We start from the raw sequence: 19,154 nt of genomic DNA, 5'->3' as shown, positions 1-19,154 counted from the left end.
TTACACAAAAGAAACCACTCCGCTGGTAGTACTCAAAGTATTTCTAAAAGAACCAGCACTCCATTTCTAAAGCAAGAAAGAAATAACTGTAGGCTTACTCACATTTCTAAATTGATTGATCTGGGACAGTTCTTCAGTTCCTGTCTGAAGTAGACTTTTTGGATATGTTACCGGTATTTCGTTCCCTCAAGGATAATGCAGAATTTGAAGATGGACAGCCCTCCGTATCTAGGGGTCACTCTTGAGTTGAAAATGAAGGGAAGATGTTCAGCCACTAGCCTGGCTTTATGGCTAAGTCCTAATAGCACTGCCCCACCTCAAAGCTGCCTTAAGGGTGATACCCTGTTTGACTGTAACCGGGCAGCATTTCCGTGGCAACGCCTGATGCTCCACTGTGTCATCATTGAGAGTCATCTGATTGGTCAGATTAGCCTTTATGACTCTAGGCTATGTCATGCAGCTGAAGGTCTGAAATAAAGTCCAGTAGTGGTGTCAGTTATCAGCCCAACAATAGCAAAAGAAGATTGTGTTTTGCGGTGGGGAATCAGGCAAAAACCAGATCGAAATCACCTATCCAGAACAATAGAGCCTTCAGCTTCATGCAGAACTTCCATCAGGGAGTAAAAAAAGATGACTTTCCCAAGGCAGGGTATTCCACAACTTAGGCACAGGCAACAGAGAAATTCCTGCAACATGATCCTGACAACTGGTGGGAGGACATGTAGCAGGGACTCCTCAAATGACCTAAACAATTGTGCAGGGTCACGAGAGGAATAGCTTCTCTTCTTTACAGTGTTCCAATATATGCAATCAGTTGGTCAAGAGACTAGTAGCCCTCACTGATCAACTGCAGGAGTGCCACGAAGGCATGCATGGGAAATCTCAGTCCCAGGGGCCCAAATGTGGCCCTCTCTATCTGTTTCTGGGTATTCTTCCCAGGTCACAACCCCTCTTGAGCCAACACCGCTCACCATCCCTGAGCCACACCATCGCTGAGTGCTTTTGCCTGGCTTGAAGGAGTCCTTGAACTCTGCCAATACTTCATGCTCGCCGGGAGGATAGAGAGGGATATGTGAGTGTGAAGGAACTAGCTTACCAGACAAAGGTAAGATTCACATTTATTGCTCTGTCCACTTTTGCCTCTGCGCTCCACCCCCCCCACACACACACACACCACTGCCATGTTTCTGATTACTTTTTGTAAATGTTTAAGTGGGTCTATATATTAGGTAAACACGCCAGGTATCTGTTTTGTTTTATTTTTAAAGGGTGAAGCATTTATAACTGATATGTGCTGCTAATTAAGGGCTTATTTTATTCTCTATATAAATTTAAAGCACTTTTATACAATTTGTATAATTTTACAGTGTCGGTCTCCCACTAGAATCCTTTTTTGGCAGTTTAATTTTGAATGTGTCCAAGAACCTTGACCCTTGCTTGCTCACCCTCCCCATCAAAATCTCTCTCCTCCCACCCCCGGTCAATTATTCCTGTTTTAATTTTAATTCAGGAAAGCTTTTAAATTATTAGAGGTGGACATGATTATCTTACAGGGCTTTGGAAACTAAAGGCAAAGACAAAGAGTCCAAGATCTCCTGATCACGATGTTCTCCTGTGATTCTCTGTGTCAGCTCACTTTCCTGCTCAGGTTGCCAGAGCAGTACGTATTGCGAATGGTTTTAATATAGCCAACTCATTGTGACTTCAGTTTAAAATCCTCAATGAATGAAGAGGATAACAAAGCGTGGATTGCATGCTTGTGATATACGGGAAGTACTGTATGTCACAAGTAAGATAATAACATGCATGTGTGGGAGTTTCCAAGTTGAATGAGTTATCTTTGAAGTTGTGGTATATCTCCCAGATACACTCTTTTAAGTTACAGATATTGCACCAAGGATACATTCAGCCCTTACAAAATCTCCACACTATGCATTCTTCTATGATTAACCGACTCTGTATTTGATTTCTCCCCTACTTCCCTCTTCTCTGTTATTTATTGACAGAGAGGCCAAACAAACCACAGAAAAAATACTCGTTTCTAGACTCAATCTAGTAGTGCCAATGGGAGCTCTTTTTAGAAGTCTGATTTCCACATTTGGAGGGATTGGGGGGGGGTAGCTGGTTTTCATCAGGATAGCAGCGCACAGGAAGCGGGGTTAACCCTTCGCTTCCCAGCTGCCATCCCAACAAAAAACATCACTCCCCACATAACACATGTGACAAATCCTCTAAACATTATTGTTGTGTAAGGCCAGGGAGGGGAGGCGGCATAGAAAAACTGGCAGAAATAATGACCAAGATAAAGTGTCTGGGAACCAAACATTATGAATAACAGCTGAGGGAATTGGTTATGTTGAGCCTGATAAAGAGGAGATTGAATAGAGATATGATAGCCACCTTCAAATATCATGGAGGGAAGAGCAAGCTTGTTTTCTCCTGCTCTGGAGGGTAGGACCTGAAACAGTGGGTTCATGTTACAAAGAGATTCTGACTAAACATCAGGAAGAACTTTCTGATGGTAAGGGCTGTTTGACAGTGGAACGGTCTCTCTCAGGAGCTGCTGGACTCTCCTTCCTTGGAGGTTTTAAAGCAGAGGTTGGATGGCCATCTGTCATGTTTGATCTGGTTGAGATTTGTGCATAGCAGGGCGTTGGATTAGATGACCCTCATGATCCCTTCCAACTCTACAATTCTGTGATTCAATGTGTGATCTGTGGACCCCCAAGGTAGAGGCTCTTCATTAATTCAAAGATGAATTGAGGGAATGAAAGAATTAGGATTACATCTGCACCATTTAAAGCACATAGCTTCCCCAGAATAATGGAAACTGTAGTTTAACCCAGAGCTACAATTCCCAGCCCTCTTAACAAAATATGGTTCCCAGAATTCTTTCCGGGGGAGCCATGTACTTTGAATATATGGAGGTGAAAGATGTTAAATTACTCAAAAGCAAGAAAGAGTCTGTTGACAGAGTGGGCTGCTATAGGTGAAAGATGGGGTGGGAACTGTTGCTAAAGTCATTGGTTATTTAATCTATATGAATGTTTTGTTTGTTTTTACCTAGGAATTTTGTTAAATTGGAAATATTAATTTTGTTGCTGTGGTTTTGCTTGTTTACCTTATGGCAACATTGTTAAGTTGTTTTTTGGACCTGTTTGTTTGATTTTGTAATTTTTGCATATTGTTTTTGTTTATTTTTATTACTTAGTTCCTCTGGTACTGAAAACATTCAATGCAGAGTGGGCTATAAATACTGTGAATAAATAAATATATGGTGTGGATGTTATATAAGAGACTGGCTGGGCTTAGAAGGAGAAATAAAGAAGTTGTGGGATGACACAATATTTGAATCTGCAGGAAGGGCAGAGAGTGCTGGCAAAGAAGAAAACTGTGAGTATATTAGTTTTGATATGCAGCTTGGAGTCTCAGGAACTTAATTATCTCCTCAAATAAACTAATGCAAAGTTTGCTATATACAGCATTTCTCTGTCAAGCATTAAATTGAACCGGCAAGTTTTCAGTATTTTAATATTTATAACCTGATCCCAACCATTTTTACATTTATTTCAGCTGAGCATATTGCAGCCTTAATGGTCCACTCACTGCTGCAGCCGTCCTGTAGATCTGCACTGATTCTTACTTCTCAGGTAAATGCTAGGCATATTAGTTTAACGTCAATGGCAACAGGTGAAATGAAGGACCTGAAGTCAGTTGTGCTCACTGTAAAAATGATCTGTTCTTGCTAACCTGGCTAAAGAGAGTGATGCATTTCACTGGACTTAGGCTAAACTACACAAGGTGAATAATTAAGTGCGGAAAACAAAATATTTGTCATGAAAATTCAGTGTTGTTAATACTTAGAAACCTAGACCTTTAGCAAAAGTTGTGAGAGGTAGAATCATAATGCTACTCTTCTATATTGGAAAGGCACAGTACCAATTTTAATTTTAAATGGTTCATTTTTCATTATTAAATGTTGTTTTTAAATACATATGTTCTTTTCGACTTAAGATGTGTGCGTCCTTTATGAAAGAAATGCCCTAGAGTGTGATGAGAGGGGCAAGCTCTGGAACCGTCTGCCAGAAATCTGCCCCACATCCTTCAAAACAAGGCTGTGTACACCTTTAAAACACATTCTTTCCCTCAAAGAATCCTGGGCGCTGTATTTCACCCTTCACAGAGCGACAATTCCCAGCAACCCTTAGTAAACTACAGTACCCAGAATTCTTTGAGGACATGGTGTGCAAGCAACCAGAACGTGTAAACATTCCTAAATAGAAGTTTGCTGGGTGACCGTTTTTTCCAGGAGCCCAAAGTTGCCTGCGGCCCAAGCCAGAAGGTTATGCCGTTTACCAGCCGCTGACGGAGGCGGCCTGTCACCCCGAAGGAAAGCACTCTTCAGACACGCGGCCCCCACCTGCCTCATGGGAATTGTAGTCTCTCCGCGAGAAAGGAAAGGAGAAGGCCGGCAAGTTTTGCCCCATTAAAATCCTCCGTCCCCTTCAGCTTTCCTTTTTTAAAAAAAAAAAACAGGGATACCCGTGTAGGTGCGTTTCAAGCAAAAGAAAAAGAAACTGTCGAGGAAGAGAACTACAATCCCCATAATGCCTAGCGGCACCAAAGGGGGGGAAAGGGAATCGAGAGGCGGAAAGCCGACGAGGCGGCGCGTGCGCAGAGCCTCGCACCATCCGCTGTGGGGAGGCAGCGGCGGCGGCGGCGGCGGCACGATGCCCCGCGACAACATGGCCTCCCTGATCCAGCGGGTGGCCCGGCAGGCCCGCCTCACGTTCCGCCCGCCGGGCGGTAACAACAACGGCGGCGGCGACGGGAGCGGGCCTCGCTTCGCGGAGAACCTGCACCGCCTGCAGCAGCTGCTGAACGAGGTCCGGGCCGAGGACCTGCGCCTGTCCCCGCGGGGCCCGTCGGCGGTGCCGGGCCTGGCGCAGCCTCCCGTGAGCTACATGCACATCTGCGAGACGGAGAGCTTCAGCATGGGCGTCTTCGTGCTGCGCGCCGGCGCCTGCATCCCTCTGCACGACCACCCGGGCATGGACGGGCTGCTCAAGGTGCTCTACGGCACGCTGCGCATCGCCTGCTTCGACGCCCCCGACGGGGGAGCCGCGGGAGCCGGGGCGGGAAGCGCCACCTCCGCGGGGGCGTCGTCGTCGGGGCAGCCCCCTCCTCGCTCCCGCCGGCGCGCCCTGCTCCGCTCGCACCAGCTCTACACGCCCGCCTCGGCGCCCTGCCTGCTGTCGCCGCACACCGACAACCTGCACCAGATCGACGCCGTGGGCGGGCCCGCCGCCTTCCTCGACATCCTCGCGCCGCCCTACGATCCGGAGCACGGGCGGGACTGCCACTACTTCCGCCTGCTGGACGGGCAGAGCCTGCCTCCGCCCGCCGCCGACCCTCCGGGTCTGCCCAAGGAGGTGTGGCTGCTCGAGACGCCCCAGGCGGCGGATTTCTGGTGCGGCGGAGAGCCCTACCCGGGGCCCCAGGTGTCCCCTTGAAGGACCATCCCCAGACCCGCCATGCTCCTGGCCTGAGCTGCCCGCCATCCGCTTTAGACGGAGGGAAGATGCGAGTCCTTTTCTCGTCCCCAAGGCCCGCCGGGAAGGGTTTGCCCAGTTCGCCCCAGGCCCCTCGACACTCTAGCTTCCGGAGGTGCTGATGGCTGCGGTTGGGGAGAGCAAAGCCATAGGAAGAGTCCTGTCCAGTCCCTGGCCAGAGGCTCCCCCCCCCCCCTTCTGAACTTGCAGCTTCCTTCCTTCCTACTGCTGCACCACACAAAATGCCCTACTTCCACGAGGGCATTTATTGGGAGGTGTCTTGATTTGTTTTAGGGAGATAAGTCAGCATCTGCTGCTACTTCTGGTTCAGTTATTTCAGAGAGCATGAAGAACTCAACTCCACTGGCTTAAGGTGGAGGGGCAGATCTGCAGGCGACATTAAATGAAGAGTTAAGGAAGGAAAACAGGTCCTGCACCTACTCCAAACCCGCATTTCAAATGGTACACATAGAAGTAGGGTATTTTTTAAGGGTGGATGTTGCCCTCCCCACCTGCAGGCAAATTCCCAGTAGCACAACAGCCAACTCCTACTTGGCATACAAACTGAGAACATTTAAGGTGGGCACTGCCTCTTTTCTGGCCAAGAACGTGGCCTGAGCTGCTTTGTTGTGTGTGTGTCTCAGCTGCTTGGAGCAGAGAGGGGAACCATCATCCACTCAGGACACATACTGTATTCCACAGCTCTTCCTGCAAGGAAGCTACTACAAAATCCGGAGCCTTCCTCTCCATTCTGTGCGTGCAAAGCAGTCAGGTGCCATTGTATTTATTCCTACCGGTTGCTGTGAAGATATGGAAGAATAGGTTTGGTTAAAAACAACAACAACTACACTACTTGGCTTAATTTAGAAATAAACTTTGGGCTGCAACCCCCCCTTTTTTTTCCTTTTGCTAGAGCTGAAAAAAAATAAGGCAATAAGAATTCTTCCCTGAAGCTTGCTAGTTAACTTTCCCTATGAATGGTCCAGTACTTTTCAGTTCCCATGTCAATTCAGACTGATGAGGATGTTGCCCTGCTCCTTCTCTCCTGGGTGGATTTGGGAGAAAAAAATGTGCTGAAAAGCCAAGAAAGATACTAAATTGGCTGGAGCAGAGAGCAGTTCGGTATATAACTGAAATTCAGGTTGCATCCTGTGCAAGGATGCTGCCAGGTTAGAGATTATCCTGTGGGGGAGAAATATTGTATTAAGAAACATGATTTTTAGATATTAAAAACTGAGAATTCCTGATTATCTGTTGTGCAATTCTTTAACATAAGGTGACACTTTTTTCTTAGTGGATTTTGCTGGAAGATTCATTCCTATGTATCTGGAAGGATAGCATTATGTAACAGAACAACAGATGGTGTTTTTCGCAATTGGTGGTAATAGTCTTAGTTTCTGGCACACGTCTTGTATAGAATAGAATTGGGGGGGGTGAGTTGCAGGCAGCTTCTGGCTTGACCACTCTGCTTTTATGGAAAAATTAATTATCTATACCTGTGGGTAGACATGTAGTGAAGTAATATGCAGTACTTGCCCCATTTAATATTTCTAGAGTTATTTTACAGAACTTTTATTAAAAGAGGAGGAAACAGGTGTTGTGGCTTTTCCTCCCCATAGCATGAGTGTCATTACAGGGTGAAAGGGGCTTCTTTTCTGGATGCATACTGTCTATACTTCTGGAAAACTATATAATCCTGTTGAACTTAATACCAGTTGTCCAACAAGATCTAGGTTATACTGGTATCTTGGCTATCATTCTATTTCAGTGAGTCCCAGTTACTGAGGACCCCCTATTTTTCAACAGCCAAGCCATGACCCCTTTTGAAAAATTTGATAACTCTGTGGTAGTTACCTCCGCAAAGCAATTTTTTGAACAAAATGTGGAGTAGCTCCTATTAAGACTAGGGCTGAGCGATATCTGGCTTTCAATGTTGTGATATATCAGCAGCTAAACATCACAATATTCCAATATATCACAATGTCTGAAAATGGAGATCAGTTGTGGGGATGTGGGAAGGAGCAGTCACAGTCATGGTTGAGTGGGACGGGGTGGGGATGGGGGGATACATCAGGCTGCCTTCAGTGGGGCAGCCTGCAGTGGCAGCTAGCCAAAATGCACAATATGCATGTCTACTGTGGCAGTGCTGCTTTCCTGCTGACTGAGAAAAGCTGCTCTGCCTCAGTGCCAGGGGAAGGTAGTGCCACAGTGCATTGATGTGAGGGCGATCAGCTGCCCTTTTCTTCAGTCAGCGTGAGGGAAGGCAGCTCAGATCAGCAGCATCATCGGCTGAGATCATTGTGTGATTTCAGTGGTGCCTTGCAATCAGCTGCCCTGTTCTCCCTTGCACGAGGAGTAATATATTGCTGTCTATTGCCGAGTCAAAATCATTATCGCGATGTGATTTCAAAACCGATTTAGGTCAATATATTGAAAATTGCACAGCGCTAAGACAGACCATAAAATTTGTGATATTACCATGCAAAAATGACAAAAAATTATTGGTGAACCACTGGTCTATTTGGTTCATTAAGTGCCATTCAACCTCTGTGCAACTCTTTTCATGTTTGGATAATTTGTTTCAATGTACAAGGTGGTAGTTGTTTGGGGGTTTTCAAGGTCAAGGTGTGTTACACAAGGATTTCAAGTATAATTTACTAATGCTTGTGAGTTTTGATCATAACCTCCACAAAGATCATAAGAGAAAGTGCAGTATCAAATATCTTAGAAGCAACCCTTCATTGATGGTGGATTTCCTGTTCTTATGGCAATCTCCAAACTCCTGCCTTCATATCAGTATCACTTTTGTGGTGCTTTTCCTCCATTGTGATCAGGTGTTAAATCTTTTGAAACAGTGGTGGTCTTTAGTGTTGCAGCATAGGGAGCAGCTAAGCTAACTCTGGCCACGTTCAACCAAGGCTGATTTGTCCCATGATGTACTGAGAGAGGAGGAGCGCAAAAGTGAGTATTGCAGAAATAATGATGTGCTGGGATGGATGGGAGTTGGAATCTAATCTAGCAGCATCTGGAGGGTGGCCTAAAGAATTAGCCTTGTGACTGAGCTGCTACTCATCCATGGTGTTCTGCCCCTGTATGCCGATTTTTCCTGTCTGTAGTCCCTTTTGAGCTTCACTGAAAACTGCTGTGGAGGGTCCCCTGACCCCTAGAAGCAGCGGGGGTGAAGTGGGGCAATAGAAACCCCCTGGGCTAATATTTGTATAGATAGAAGAGGATCTCTCTATAAAATCGGCAGCGATGCCATAGTTTGTACCTTAGGAGGATTTCTATAGTTCATAGACAAGTACAGGTTGGCAAATTACTGCTGCTAATGGAAAAAGCTGCTGCTGTGTTAAACCAGTGTTGTTACTATTAAAAACTCCATTCTTAAGTTGGCCTAACTTTTACATTAACCAGGAAAGTGGACACCACACGTTACCAGCTAAGTTTGAGTAAATGTGTTTCATAACAAATGGATTTAACACACATGAAACAGGAAAGCATGTGACGGTTTCTTCCTCCTGCCTGTGGAATCCAAAGTTTTCGCAAGCCAGGGTAGAGGTTTTCAAAAGAAACTATGAAGGCGTAATCCACAAGCCACACAACCTGTAGAGCTGTTTAAATAGTAAGCCATACATGATCTATGACAGCAGGTGTGGACTGTTTTGAATGTGGCCCTGCTTAAAAAAAGTCTCCCTGCAAGAAGGCTATGCAAACCCTTTCCTGCCTTTTCCCCCCACTCCCCTTGGTTCAGCTACCCTCCCCCTGCTTCTTATCCCTTATGAGTAGATTGCTGTGGTCTGTGGTGAAATCTCTCCTGCAACTGCCAAAGATCACAGAAGCCCCCTCCACAGTAACTCACAGCAGGATTTTTAGTGTGTCTGCCCCTGTTCTGTGGAATAGCATTCCTGCCTAGATGCGACAGGTGCCCACTATGTACTTTGTGGAAACAACTGAAGACATATTGCCTCCTTCCCTTTCCTGTGACCAGCTAAACGTTCCCTACATTTGCTAATGTTTATTGTGCCCTGTTCTTTCCCTTTATCTTAGTCCCCGTCATCTTTCTTTTTGCTCTAAGCACTCATGATTAAAAGACCAAAAGGCTGGCTCACACATACATACATACATACATACATACATACATACATACATAGGAATCACACGACGACTGCAGGATCAAGTGAAGACTTGCACTTGCAAAGGAGCCATCGTAGAGCCAAGACCACAGAGAGCGCTTCCATATCTCTGCACCTTGCCTCAAAGGCAGGGCTTTTCAATGGGGTCAGCTCATGTACTTGGGGGCCAGCCATAAAGTGTCGAAGAAGTCAAGTAATATAAATGCCGTGTGTTGGCCATTCTCATATCACTGTGCGTTTTGCAAAGTTCCTACGATTTCATTGCCGATAAAGCAAAAACACAGTAATAGGACTCAGGGGTGGCACCAAAACTCTGAAATTCCCATGTTCAACCAGCGTACTAATAGCCACTTGCCTCTCTCCCTCTGGCTTGCCAAAGTTAGTGCTTTTACTTTACACCACATTTGGGATCCTCCCCCTGAGTGCTCTCCCTGGGCCCATCTCCCATTCAACTGCGGAGGAGCAGCAGAACCAGGGGGTTTCAAGAACTGGCAATGTCTCCTTGCACTTGACTGACAACCCCAACCCGATGCTGGCCTAATGCCCCACATACAGTAGATATGTGTGCGCAAGCAGCCAAATAAAAAGGTTAACACGAAACTAATGTCTGTGGATTTATTTCCAAGACAAAGAATGGGTCACAGAGTTATCAGGAGTTTCCACCACGACAAGATTCTTTACAGAGGGATCTGGCAAAAAAGGCATTGAAGCCCGTGACCTATTTAAAGTGACATTTTCCTGTGAAGCATGATGCTCTTTAAGCGCTCTCTTTGCAAAGCTGCAGACACCTTTCCTTGCCCATCAAAGCAGCTTTCTCCAAGTGGGCCATGCTTGGTCGGCGCGGTATTTATTTCCTGAGCTTGCTTAAATTAGTATGCCTCAAATCACGGAACAGTAATGAGTCAAAAATGCATTAACATTTCTATTTATTGCTTTGTGGGGAAGTCCTCAGTGTTCAAGTGCTACTCGGCTCGAGGATTTGGTTTACACGCAAAAAGGACAAGGAAGCTTTGCGCATGTTGCCATTTCGTGCACTTCCGGAACCTCAGGTCGAATTTTGTACGAGTCAGGAAAGACCTGTTGTGCACACCTAACCTGCAAGATCTGAAATGAACACCCAACTTTCATAGGCTGTGATCCAAAGAACAACATGAGGTTTCACAAAGTGCTTCCACTGGACCAGATCGTTTTTCTTTGAATGGGCTTGTGCCAAACCTGCTACTTCAAAACATTCTCAAGTGACCTAGAAGGCTGCATTCTTCTGTGTATTAACTTGAAAGTGAGAGCCATTGAAATCAGTGGGACATACTTCTGAGGACACATGGTTAGGTTTGCACTACAGCCTGATTGCACTCAATAGGGCTTACTTCTGCGTAAACATGCATAGGAATGGCTTCCATATCGACCGTACCTCCAAGCTCACTAAATTATGTTTCATGGTTCTTTAGATCCAGGCCATACTGTGTGGGGTATCAACACTATTTCAAGCTGTGTGGATGTTTCTACCAAATACCTTTGCTGCAAGCAGGCGAAATTACTAGGAGGGACACACAGCTGAAAGTGTGAAAGTGCAATGGCACAAACTTGGCTGTGGCACTATTCAGTCTCACAATTTCAAAACAATGCCCTTTCTATCATCATCATCATCACCACCACCACCACCACCCCCCCCCCCCGTGAAAACTTGCTAGGGGGAACAAGCGTAAAGGAATTCCACAGGCACTGGGAAAGTGACTGCACTTACCTGTAAGGCCCACTGGATACAATGAGTAGACATATACAGAATCAGGCCTGCACTTTTCCCACTGAGGCTGATGGGACAAAATGCATCACTTTGGCTGGGTAGTACATTAGGTCCGCTTGATACACAGGAGTTGAAGCGAGCAGATTTGGAAACATTAGACACTGATTTAAAAGGATCGCCTTGTAGAAATAACAGCCCTAATTCAGGCCTATCTCATCATTTTGTTTTTTGATCTAGTGACGATATAGCAGGGCAAGACAGAAAAATGAAGGAATACCTTGCCCCATGAGGCACAGTTGGCTACCCTCCCTCACTGTTTACTTTCACTGGGTTTTAAACATATTTTTCTTCCAGCAGGTTTTCCACACAATGTTTTCATGATGCTTTAACTGCTGACCCTGTTTCTTCTGCAGTTGTCCCGCAGTGGTTTTTAGGAATTGCAGTTTTAGGCATTGCAAGCAGTCCTGCGTATGTACACTAGAACAATGTGATAAACGTTTTTTAACAGGTGGATCAATAGATTCTGTGGGATCTTGGGTAGCAAACCTAGAACGGGGAATTCAAGATTCCACCCGAAGACAGTGGGAATCCTAGTATCAACATAGCCAGCTTTAAATTCAGGTTAACATGAACATTCATGTTTGACAGAGAAAATGTAAGCAGAACCAGGAGGTAATGGATAGAAACGTTAAAAGAACTAAGTGACTTTTTTGACAGTCACTTAATTTTTGTCTATGAAGGGGAATTCTCAAATGTAGGGATGGAAATCTCTTCCCTGCCTCCATCCCTTCTCCAGTACCCATGACTGTAATATACAAGTAGCTCAATGTGTGGGATACTTCATAGTAATAACAGGACAGGTTTTTTTCTTTGCACAAAACATTTATTTACACAACGTTCATGACAAAACCACCTTTCTTGGGGGGATGGCTCCAGTTAGTGGTTGTGCCTTTTTAAGGCAGATCACTTCGATTTCACCCATTGTGCAGAAGCCAACAGCTTCTCTGTCAGCCCTCTAGAAAGATTATACACATCCTGTGATCCTTCTGTTTTTTAAAAAACAAATCAACGGACCAATGAACCAAAATATTATTTTCTACAAAAGCAACACTTAATAATAAGTCACAAAGGAAAACCCAGTGCATACAAAAATAGAGTTTCTATGAAAAAATCCAAATATTAATAGGCAGAAATATACAGCTATACTAAAACCCAGGGAGCTGATGATAAATCTCTCTCTCCCTCCCATCCCACCCCACTGTGCCGTGATTAGTAAGGCAACCGATTCGCCATGCAGCCACGGAACCATTGCCTACATCCCCAGAACAAGGCACCGAGGACAGTTCAACACGATTGCATGCAGCCAGACACCAGAGAAGGTATGTACAGTCCCCCTTGAAATAAGTTAAATAAGTCTCCATTCAGTCCACTAGCTTCTAACCCTCCTCACCCTGGGAGGAGAACAGTGCACATTGCTTTTCAAAAGAATACAGACCACAAAAGGTGGAAATATACAGTGGAGGGGGAGGAAATAGTTATTTTAAATCTGGAAAGTACCTTCCCCGCCCCCCACTATTAAGGCCAGATATTGCCCCCTGCCTCCTGTCCCCCTGCCCTGTCCCCATTGCATTTCTGTTTTATCCAGAGACGCATTGATTTCCATTGGTTTTGCATGCTTTTCCAAGTAAAACAGTGCTTGGGGGCCGCTGCTTAATTAGTTGCATTTAGATTGTTAAAACGAAACAAGAAAGGTTTCCATCTTTAACAACGCCGTGGTGCGTGCGTGCCGGAAGGGGTGAGGAGGGCAGGGGTTGGGCGGCTTTGGCAAATAACAAGGGATCCTTGCTGCTGGATTCTTGGGGGGCTATAAAGTGCACGTGAGAGTCCTCCCCTCCCCACCACTTCCCCTCCCCGACTCTCCCCACGGGAAAGGTACCGGTCTGTGCTATGAAGGGGCGCTTCTCCAAGTCCAGCCTGACCCGATCGCTTCCCGCAGTTTGTCCAGCAGCCCGCCCCAACAAGCATGAGGCGTGGAGAGCGGGCGATCCTTTACCGGTTACCTGCCGGACGCTGCCCACCGACGGCGGGACGGGCGGATCGCAGGAGGCGGCGAGGCCCCCTCACGCGCAACGCGAGTCCGTGGCCAAAAGCGGGCCCAGAGGCTTCAGGATCAGGGCGTCCGGGTCCGAGAGGCACACGAGGTTAGAGTGGCGCCGCCGCCGGAGCACATAGAGCCGGGCGGAGGCGCACCGGGGCCCGAGGCGGAGGCCGATCCCGGGCCGGAGGCCGCGTTGGCGCCTTTGCGCTCCTTCTGGCGCAGGTGGATCTTGGTGTGGCGCTTCCTCTCGTCGCTGCGGGCGAACTTCCTCCCGCAGAAGTCGCAGGCGAAGGGCTTTTCTCCCGTGTGCGTGCGGATGTGCGTGGTGAGGTGGTCGCTGCGGCTGAAGTTGCGCATGCAGATGCGGCACTGGAAGGGCTTGTGGCCCGTGTGGATGCGGATGTGGCGCGTCAGCTCGTCGGAGCGCGAGAAGCGCCGGTCGCAGCCCTCGGCCGGGCACGGGTAAGGCCGCTCGTGCACGGGCGTCTTGCTGGGGCGGTTCGGGTACTTGCGCGGGCGCAGGATGGGGCGCAAGGGCAAGTGGGCCGGGCTGCCGTAGGCGCCGGGCGCGAAGCGGGCCGCGGGCCCCGACGCCGGGCCGTCGCCCAAGCCGCCAGGGGGCGCGCCCAGGCTGAAGCTGCGGATGGTGGAGAGGGGCGTGAGCGGAGGCGGGACGCGCACCGAGTCCAGCGGGCACGAGAACGGCTTCCGCTCGACGGCGGCGCCGTGGAGGTCGCGCTGGCTGCACGGCGGGGGCGGCGGCGGCGGCGGCGGGAAGAAGCTCGGGTAGTCCTGGATCATGGAGAAGAGGCCGCCGCCGTCGGCGCCGGATGGCGTCCCCGCCTTGGGGGAGTGGTGGTACGAAGGGGGCGGGGGGTAGGGCCCCGAAGAGGCGGCCAGGAAAGCCGAAGAGCCGTCCGGATGCGCCTGCTGCTGCTGCTGGGAGTGGTGGTGGTGCTGTTGCGGCTGGAAAAGCTCCCCGCAGGCGGAGTAGGGCGGCGGGGGCGGCGAGTACATGTGCTCCAAGTCTCCGGCGGTGGGCGCCATGGCGCAGCCCAGCGGGTTGGGAGATCCCGACGAGGCGGCGGACGACGAAGTGACCGAAGACGACGAGGGGGCGGATGAGGACGAGGCGACGGCGGACGACGACGACGAGGGGGCAGCCACCCCCTGCAGGATGCCGGCGCTGACCAAGTTGAGGATGCCGTCGGCCGGATAGCAGCCTGCGCCGGGGTACTGCGCCGGGTCGATGGAGAACTTGCCCATGTAGGTGAAGGGCTGGCCGCGCGAAGGCGGCGCGAAGCCGCTGCAGGGGTACGGCAGCTCCAGGGACCGCTTGTCGCTCATGTCGATCAGGCCATGATCTGGAGGGTGGAGGGGAGAGAAAGGCGGGTCAGCACCGGGGGCCCCGCGGCTCTCCTCGAGGGCCCGCGGGCCAAGCAGCGCCCGGGCAGCGTCTTCTCCCTGCCAGGGCAAGTGAGCATCAGTATCCGTTCCATGCCCACGCAGACACAACACGGGGGCCTCTTTCTCACGGATCGGTGGGGGTGGGAGAGTGGGGGCGTCGATTTCCGCGAGGGGAGAGCGCCTTTCAAGCGGCGCAGTCTGCGCCACGTTTGAAAGTTCGCCAGCCCTAACTTTGGTGGCTTGGATTGAGCAGAAATTCCCGCGCAAGGGGTAGGAGTGGGGCGGGGGTTTCTATCGACCGAAAACCCAAATAAGACACATTTCACTTTCACACACTACATTCACTGCAACCCACAAACCCCATTTGCACTTTTTGGGGGGTGAGTTACCCCAAAACACACAACCTTAATCCCACTGATATGAACGGGAACCCCCAAATTATCCTTTTCGCTCTTGACAGTAAAAGCGACTCCAGCGCTCTAAGTGGGTGTCTTGTGCAGTTAGTCACACAGTTAGGTTACCCCCGATTAAATACAGTTCCGTCGGCCCTATATAAATGTCTGTTACTAACTGTGGGCAGTTTATTTAGTGTAGCTCATCTCAAGGTTAGGGAATCTCTTCCAGTTTCAGGATACGAGTTCCAATTTAACACACTACCCCCCCCAAAAAAACCCGCCCTTTTCTTGAAAACTCCAGTTAAGTCAGTGGGATTTCTCCAGGGCAAGAGAGGTGGAGGTTTGCAGTTTCCAGCATCACTGCCCCTTGACACCTGTTTGCACATGCACAGAGACCCAGTTTCCCTGCCACTGAAACATCAGCCCCAAACTCAAAGTGCTGCCCCCACACCTCCCACAAAAAATACTCTTGCCCACCACCAAAAGCCCAAGATCCGGATCCAAAAAGGTCGTTTTGGGAAGCGGCTCGCGGGGGGGGGTGCCTTACCTCCTGTCACACCGCTCAGCTGGTCAAAGGGTCCTCCCAAGTCACCATTAGGAAAGTTGATCACTGATCCTGGCAGGGTAGTGGCGATGTCCTCCACTGAGTAAATGCTTTCAGGGAGGTGGTGCACAAGCCCACTCAGACTGACTGGGATTTTGTCTACCGTCTTGGCGGTCATCATTTGGTCCACAGACAATGGAAACTGCCCTGCCTTGCCCGTGGTGTAATTATTGTGCAGGGAAAGGGGAAAGGGTCGGTTCTCCTCCAGTAGATAGATTTGGTTTGGTTTTGTTTGGTTTAAATCCTATATCTAAAGAGAGGCTCTTGCTCTGCCTCCCTCTGATAACTGCTCTGTTTCAAAGCCCCGGGAGTTGCTGTAAATGTTGTTGTAACAGTCGGTGTCCCTTGCAGAGCCCGTTTTAATCAATTGCAGCTCTCGGTAGATGGAAAGTCTTGCTCTAAGTATTTATTGGGAGGCCGTGAATGCCCGCTACGTCACTGCCCATATAAGGACTGAGGAACGGGGAAGGGCGGCCGGGGAGGCTCGTCACATGGGAAATTAGCATGGCGCGCCCGGAGTGGCTGCATCCCCGCCCCTGCTTTCTTTCTATACAGTGCAGAAGAAGCGGCAAACTTGGGCATAGCATGGCAGGGGCAGCGGAGCCGCGGCGTGGCTGCCAATTTCGAGCCGGATCTCCGGCGCACGTGGCCATCGGCGTGGGGAAGGGGCTGCGGCGTGGGGGACCACCAGAGATCGCTTTCTGCAGCCCCCGGGAGAGGGATATTCCGGTTGCTGAGCCCCATTCCTAAAAAGGCGAGCATCCGGCAACGGCGGGGCTCCTCCCCGACTGCCTTTTTGGGAGTCCTTCCGGAAACTTCAACTTCGGAAAAAAAGAAAACACACAAGCACACACACACGGGGAGCGGATCAGATAGCCGTCTAAGCGCCCCCTCCCCCCGCTCTCTCTTCTGGGCAGCTCCTAACGGGCCAATCGGAAAAGAGCTGCATTCACCAAGCCGGATTCTATCCCACCCCCCGCACGCACATACACTCCCAATTTAATTTTTCTGAATTAGTGGCGGAAAGATGCGCCGATAAGAATGAATGAGTTAAACGACAGCTGCTTGGATGGAAAACTTGCGCGCGCGCTCTCTCCGCCGCGCAAGTGGAAAGTTGCTCCGCCGCGGAAAGAGAGAGTGAGAGGTCTGCAGGAAGGGGGAGATTTGCCAAACGGGACAGAGCGAGCGGCTGCCGGTTTTGTGCCAGCGGCGAGTGCGCGTCTCGACGCCGCCGCCACTGTTTATATCCTCTCCGCGACCCGCCCGCTGGGAAACTTCATGTGGGCGATTCGGGCTTCGTAAAACACCGTCCGGGTCCATCTGGAGTCGGAGTCAAATCCACACAGAACACCCGCGAAGCAATTCATGGGGTGGGGGTGCACTTTAGATGACAATGACAAAAGCCACGATGAGTTCAATAAATGGGGGCGGGCCGCCGTGGGCCCCTAGGAAAGGCCCCTCTCTTACGCACACACACACCCCTTCTATAGATCCGGCTGGTTTGCAGTATTTCAGGTGCTCCCACCGACTTATTTTTGTTTGGACTTTGTTCTCTTTGTCCCGAAGCTTATTCCCGTAGTCTTTTGTGGGCGAGAAGGGTCTGGTGGTGCTAATTGCCCATGAGTGAGGGGCAGGCGCTCTGCATATGCTCAGGAGCCATATCCTCGCGCTCCCGCGCGCACATGTTGCAGGCTGAACCTTGACATTCAGAGCAGACCCAGCAGGCGCTGACTCGGAGCTTAAATCAAGGTCTGCTAATGCAGATTAGTCATCTCTTATCTCCCATGGAGCTGCTTCGGATTTCAACCCCCAATCCTCCTCATTTAAAGGAAGTGGAGGGGAACGCCACCCTGTTGCAGCGCTTGAGTTTTGAGAACCCGTCCTCATAAAACACCGGATCACAACGCTTCCGTGGCGGGATCACAGCAGATTAAGGCTGCGAGCGATCCTATGCCCTTGTGTCCTAGGAAGCAAGTCATGCGAGCCCAGTGAGGCCGCCTTCTGAATAGACGCGCGTGGGATTGCGCCGTGGGGGGTTTGGAGACCGCTCTCAAAATTTCCAGCACTTCTTTTGCAACGGGCCTTTCAAAGCAAACCCACACCATCTCCCCTTTTTATGGCTGATCTCGGCAGCAAAGCTGTAAAAGAGAACCACTTTCTGTACAGGCCCAAAGCCACCCAACTGTGTTCTGCCCACGGAAGGGCTACGCGGCCACAAACCGTTTGCATGATCGCCACGTGGTGCCCCTAGAATTAGCAATAGTCGCCTGGGGGAACACTAAACGAGTGCTTCCAGAGTGACAGGTGTCGATGGTGGGCTGGGTGATCCTCATATAGATACAAGCGAGCACACGACACCCTTGGCATGCAAAACGCCACTGTCTATTCCCCCAGCCCCAGCCCATTTTATCCCAAAATCTGGTCTTGGGGTTCATCCTGGTAGCGATATACCAATAGCCCGTTAGCAAACCAAGCCCCCATCTGGAAATACCCCCCCCCAAAAAAAAACAGGCAAAGTACTGTACAGTACTACACTCTCTAAGTAAACTTTAAAACAATGGAACATGGGGCCTTCCAAATTCTTCCGGTCTACAGCTCCCATTCCCTCCGTCCCTTGATCATGCTGGTCGGGACTGTTGGGAGTTGGAGGCCAGCAAAAGCTGGAAAGTCACTGCTGCCTCAGCCTCGCCTTTCAGAAAGGAGGCCTGTGGCCCGGCCGTCAACGCGCACAGGCTACAGGAGACACGTTTTGTTGTTTTCGAAGAGGGAAGGTGGCGTTTCTCAGTTGAAAAGCCTTTTATTAAAGGAGCGAACTGAGAGCAACTCCTTGCAAACCTCGCGCGCGGGTTTTCCTTCGGCCCTAAGGATCAGGGGTGGGGGTAGCCAGTGTGGGGCCGCTTTCTAAATGGTCCTGGGCCTCCCGTCATCGCCCACCATCATCGAGGACCATTGGCCATGCTGAACGGGGATGAAGGTTGCTGGGCTACGTCTAGCACAGGGGTCAGCAAACTTTTTCAGTAGGGGGCCGGTCCCCTGTCCCTCAGACCTTGGGGGGGGGTTGGACTATATTGGGGGGGTGAACGAATTCCTATGCCCCACAAATAACCCAGAGATGCATTTAAAATAAAAGCACACATTTCGCTCAGGTAAAAACACCAGGCAGGCCCCACAAGTAACCCAGAGATGCATGTTAAAGAAAAGGACACATTCTACTCATGTAA

The 19,154-nt window shown here is 49.6% G+C and overlaps 2 protein-coding genes across 3 annotated transcripts; one reads left to right on the top strand and one right to left on the bottom strand.

Moving 5' to 3' along the window:
• The first annotated feature begins 3,513 nt into the window (after positions 1–3,513).
• On the top strand, positions 3,514–6,802 carry ADO (2-aminoethanethiol dioxygenase). The gene has a single exon (XM_081190966.1). It carries the CDS (start codon positions 4,608–4,610, stop codon positions 5,511–5,513), a length of 906 nt encoding a protein of 301 aa, XP_081047092.1. The 5' UTR covers positions 3,514–4,607; the 3' UTR covers positions 5,514–6,802.
• A 5,488-nt stretch (positions 6,803–12,290) lies between these two features.
• EGR2 (early growth response 2) lies at positions 12,291–18,945 on the bottom strand. 2 transcript variants are annotated; one of them, XM_081192351.1, is made up of 2 exons: positions 15,877–18,945; positions 12,291–14,891 (listed from the first exon to the last, which is right to left on the bottom strand). In XM_081192351.1, exons 1-2 carry the CDS (start codon positions 16,052–16,054, stop codon positions 13,600–13,602), a joined length of 1,470 nt encoding a protein of 489 aa, XP_081048477.1. In that variant the 5' UTR covers positions 16,055–18,945; the 3' UTR covers positions 12,291–13,599. The 2 variants fall into 2 exon arrangements, with proteins under 2 accessions (XP_081048477.1, XP_081048478.1); XM_081192352.1 differs by having other exon boundaries at positions 12,291–14,991; positions 15,877–16,017.
• Between the last annotated feature and the right edge of the window lie 209 nt (positions 18,946–19,154).

This window comes from Podarcis bocagei (assembly GCF_964188305.1).
Source record: "Podarcis bocagei genome assembly, chromosome: 4".
Lineage (NCBI taxonomy): Eukaryota > Metazoa > Chordata > Lepidosauria > Squamata > Lacertidae > Podarcis > Podarcis bocagei.
The sequence above is the reverse complement of the archived record's forward strand: the minus strand, read 5'-3'. Positions and strand labels throughout refer to the sequence as shown.

Bases quoted from the DNA above. Each gene is read 5' to 3' on its own strand.
- ADO (XM_081190966.1), top strand. From the start codon at position 4,608: ATGCCTAGCGGCACCAAAGGGGGGGAAAGGGAATCGAGAGGCGGAAAG.
- EGR2 (XM_081192351.1), bottom strand. From the start codon at position 16,054: ATGATGACCGCCAAGACGGTAGACAAAATCCCAGTCAGTCTGAGTGGG. The intron at 14,892-15,876 runs GTAAGGCACCCC...TCCACCCTCCAG, and splicing joins GCTGAGCGGTGTGACAGGAG to ATCATGGCCTGATCGACATG.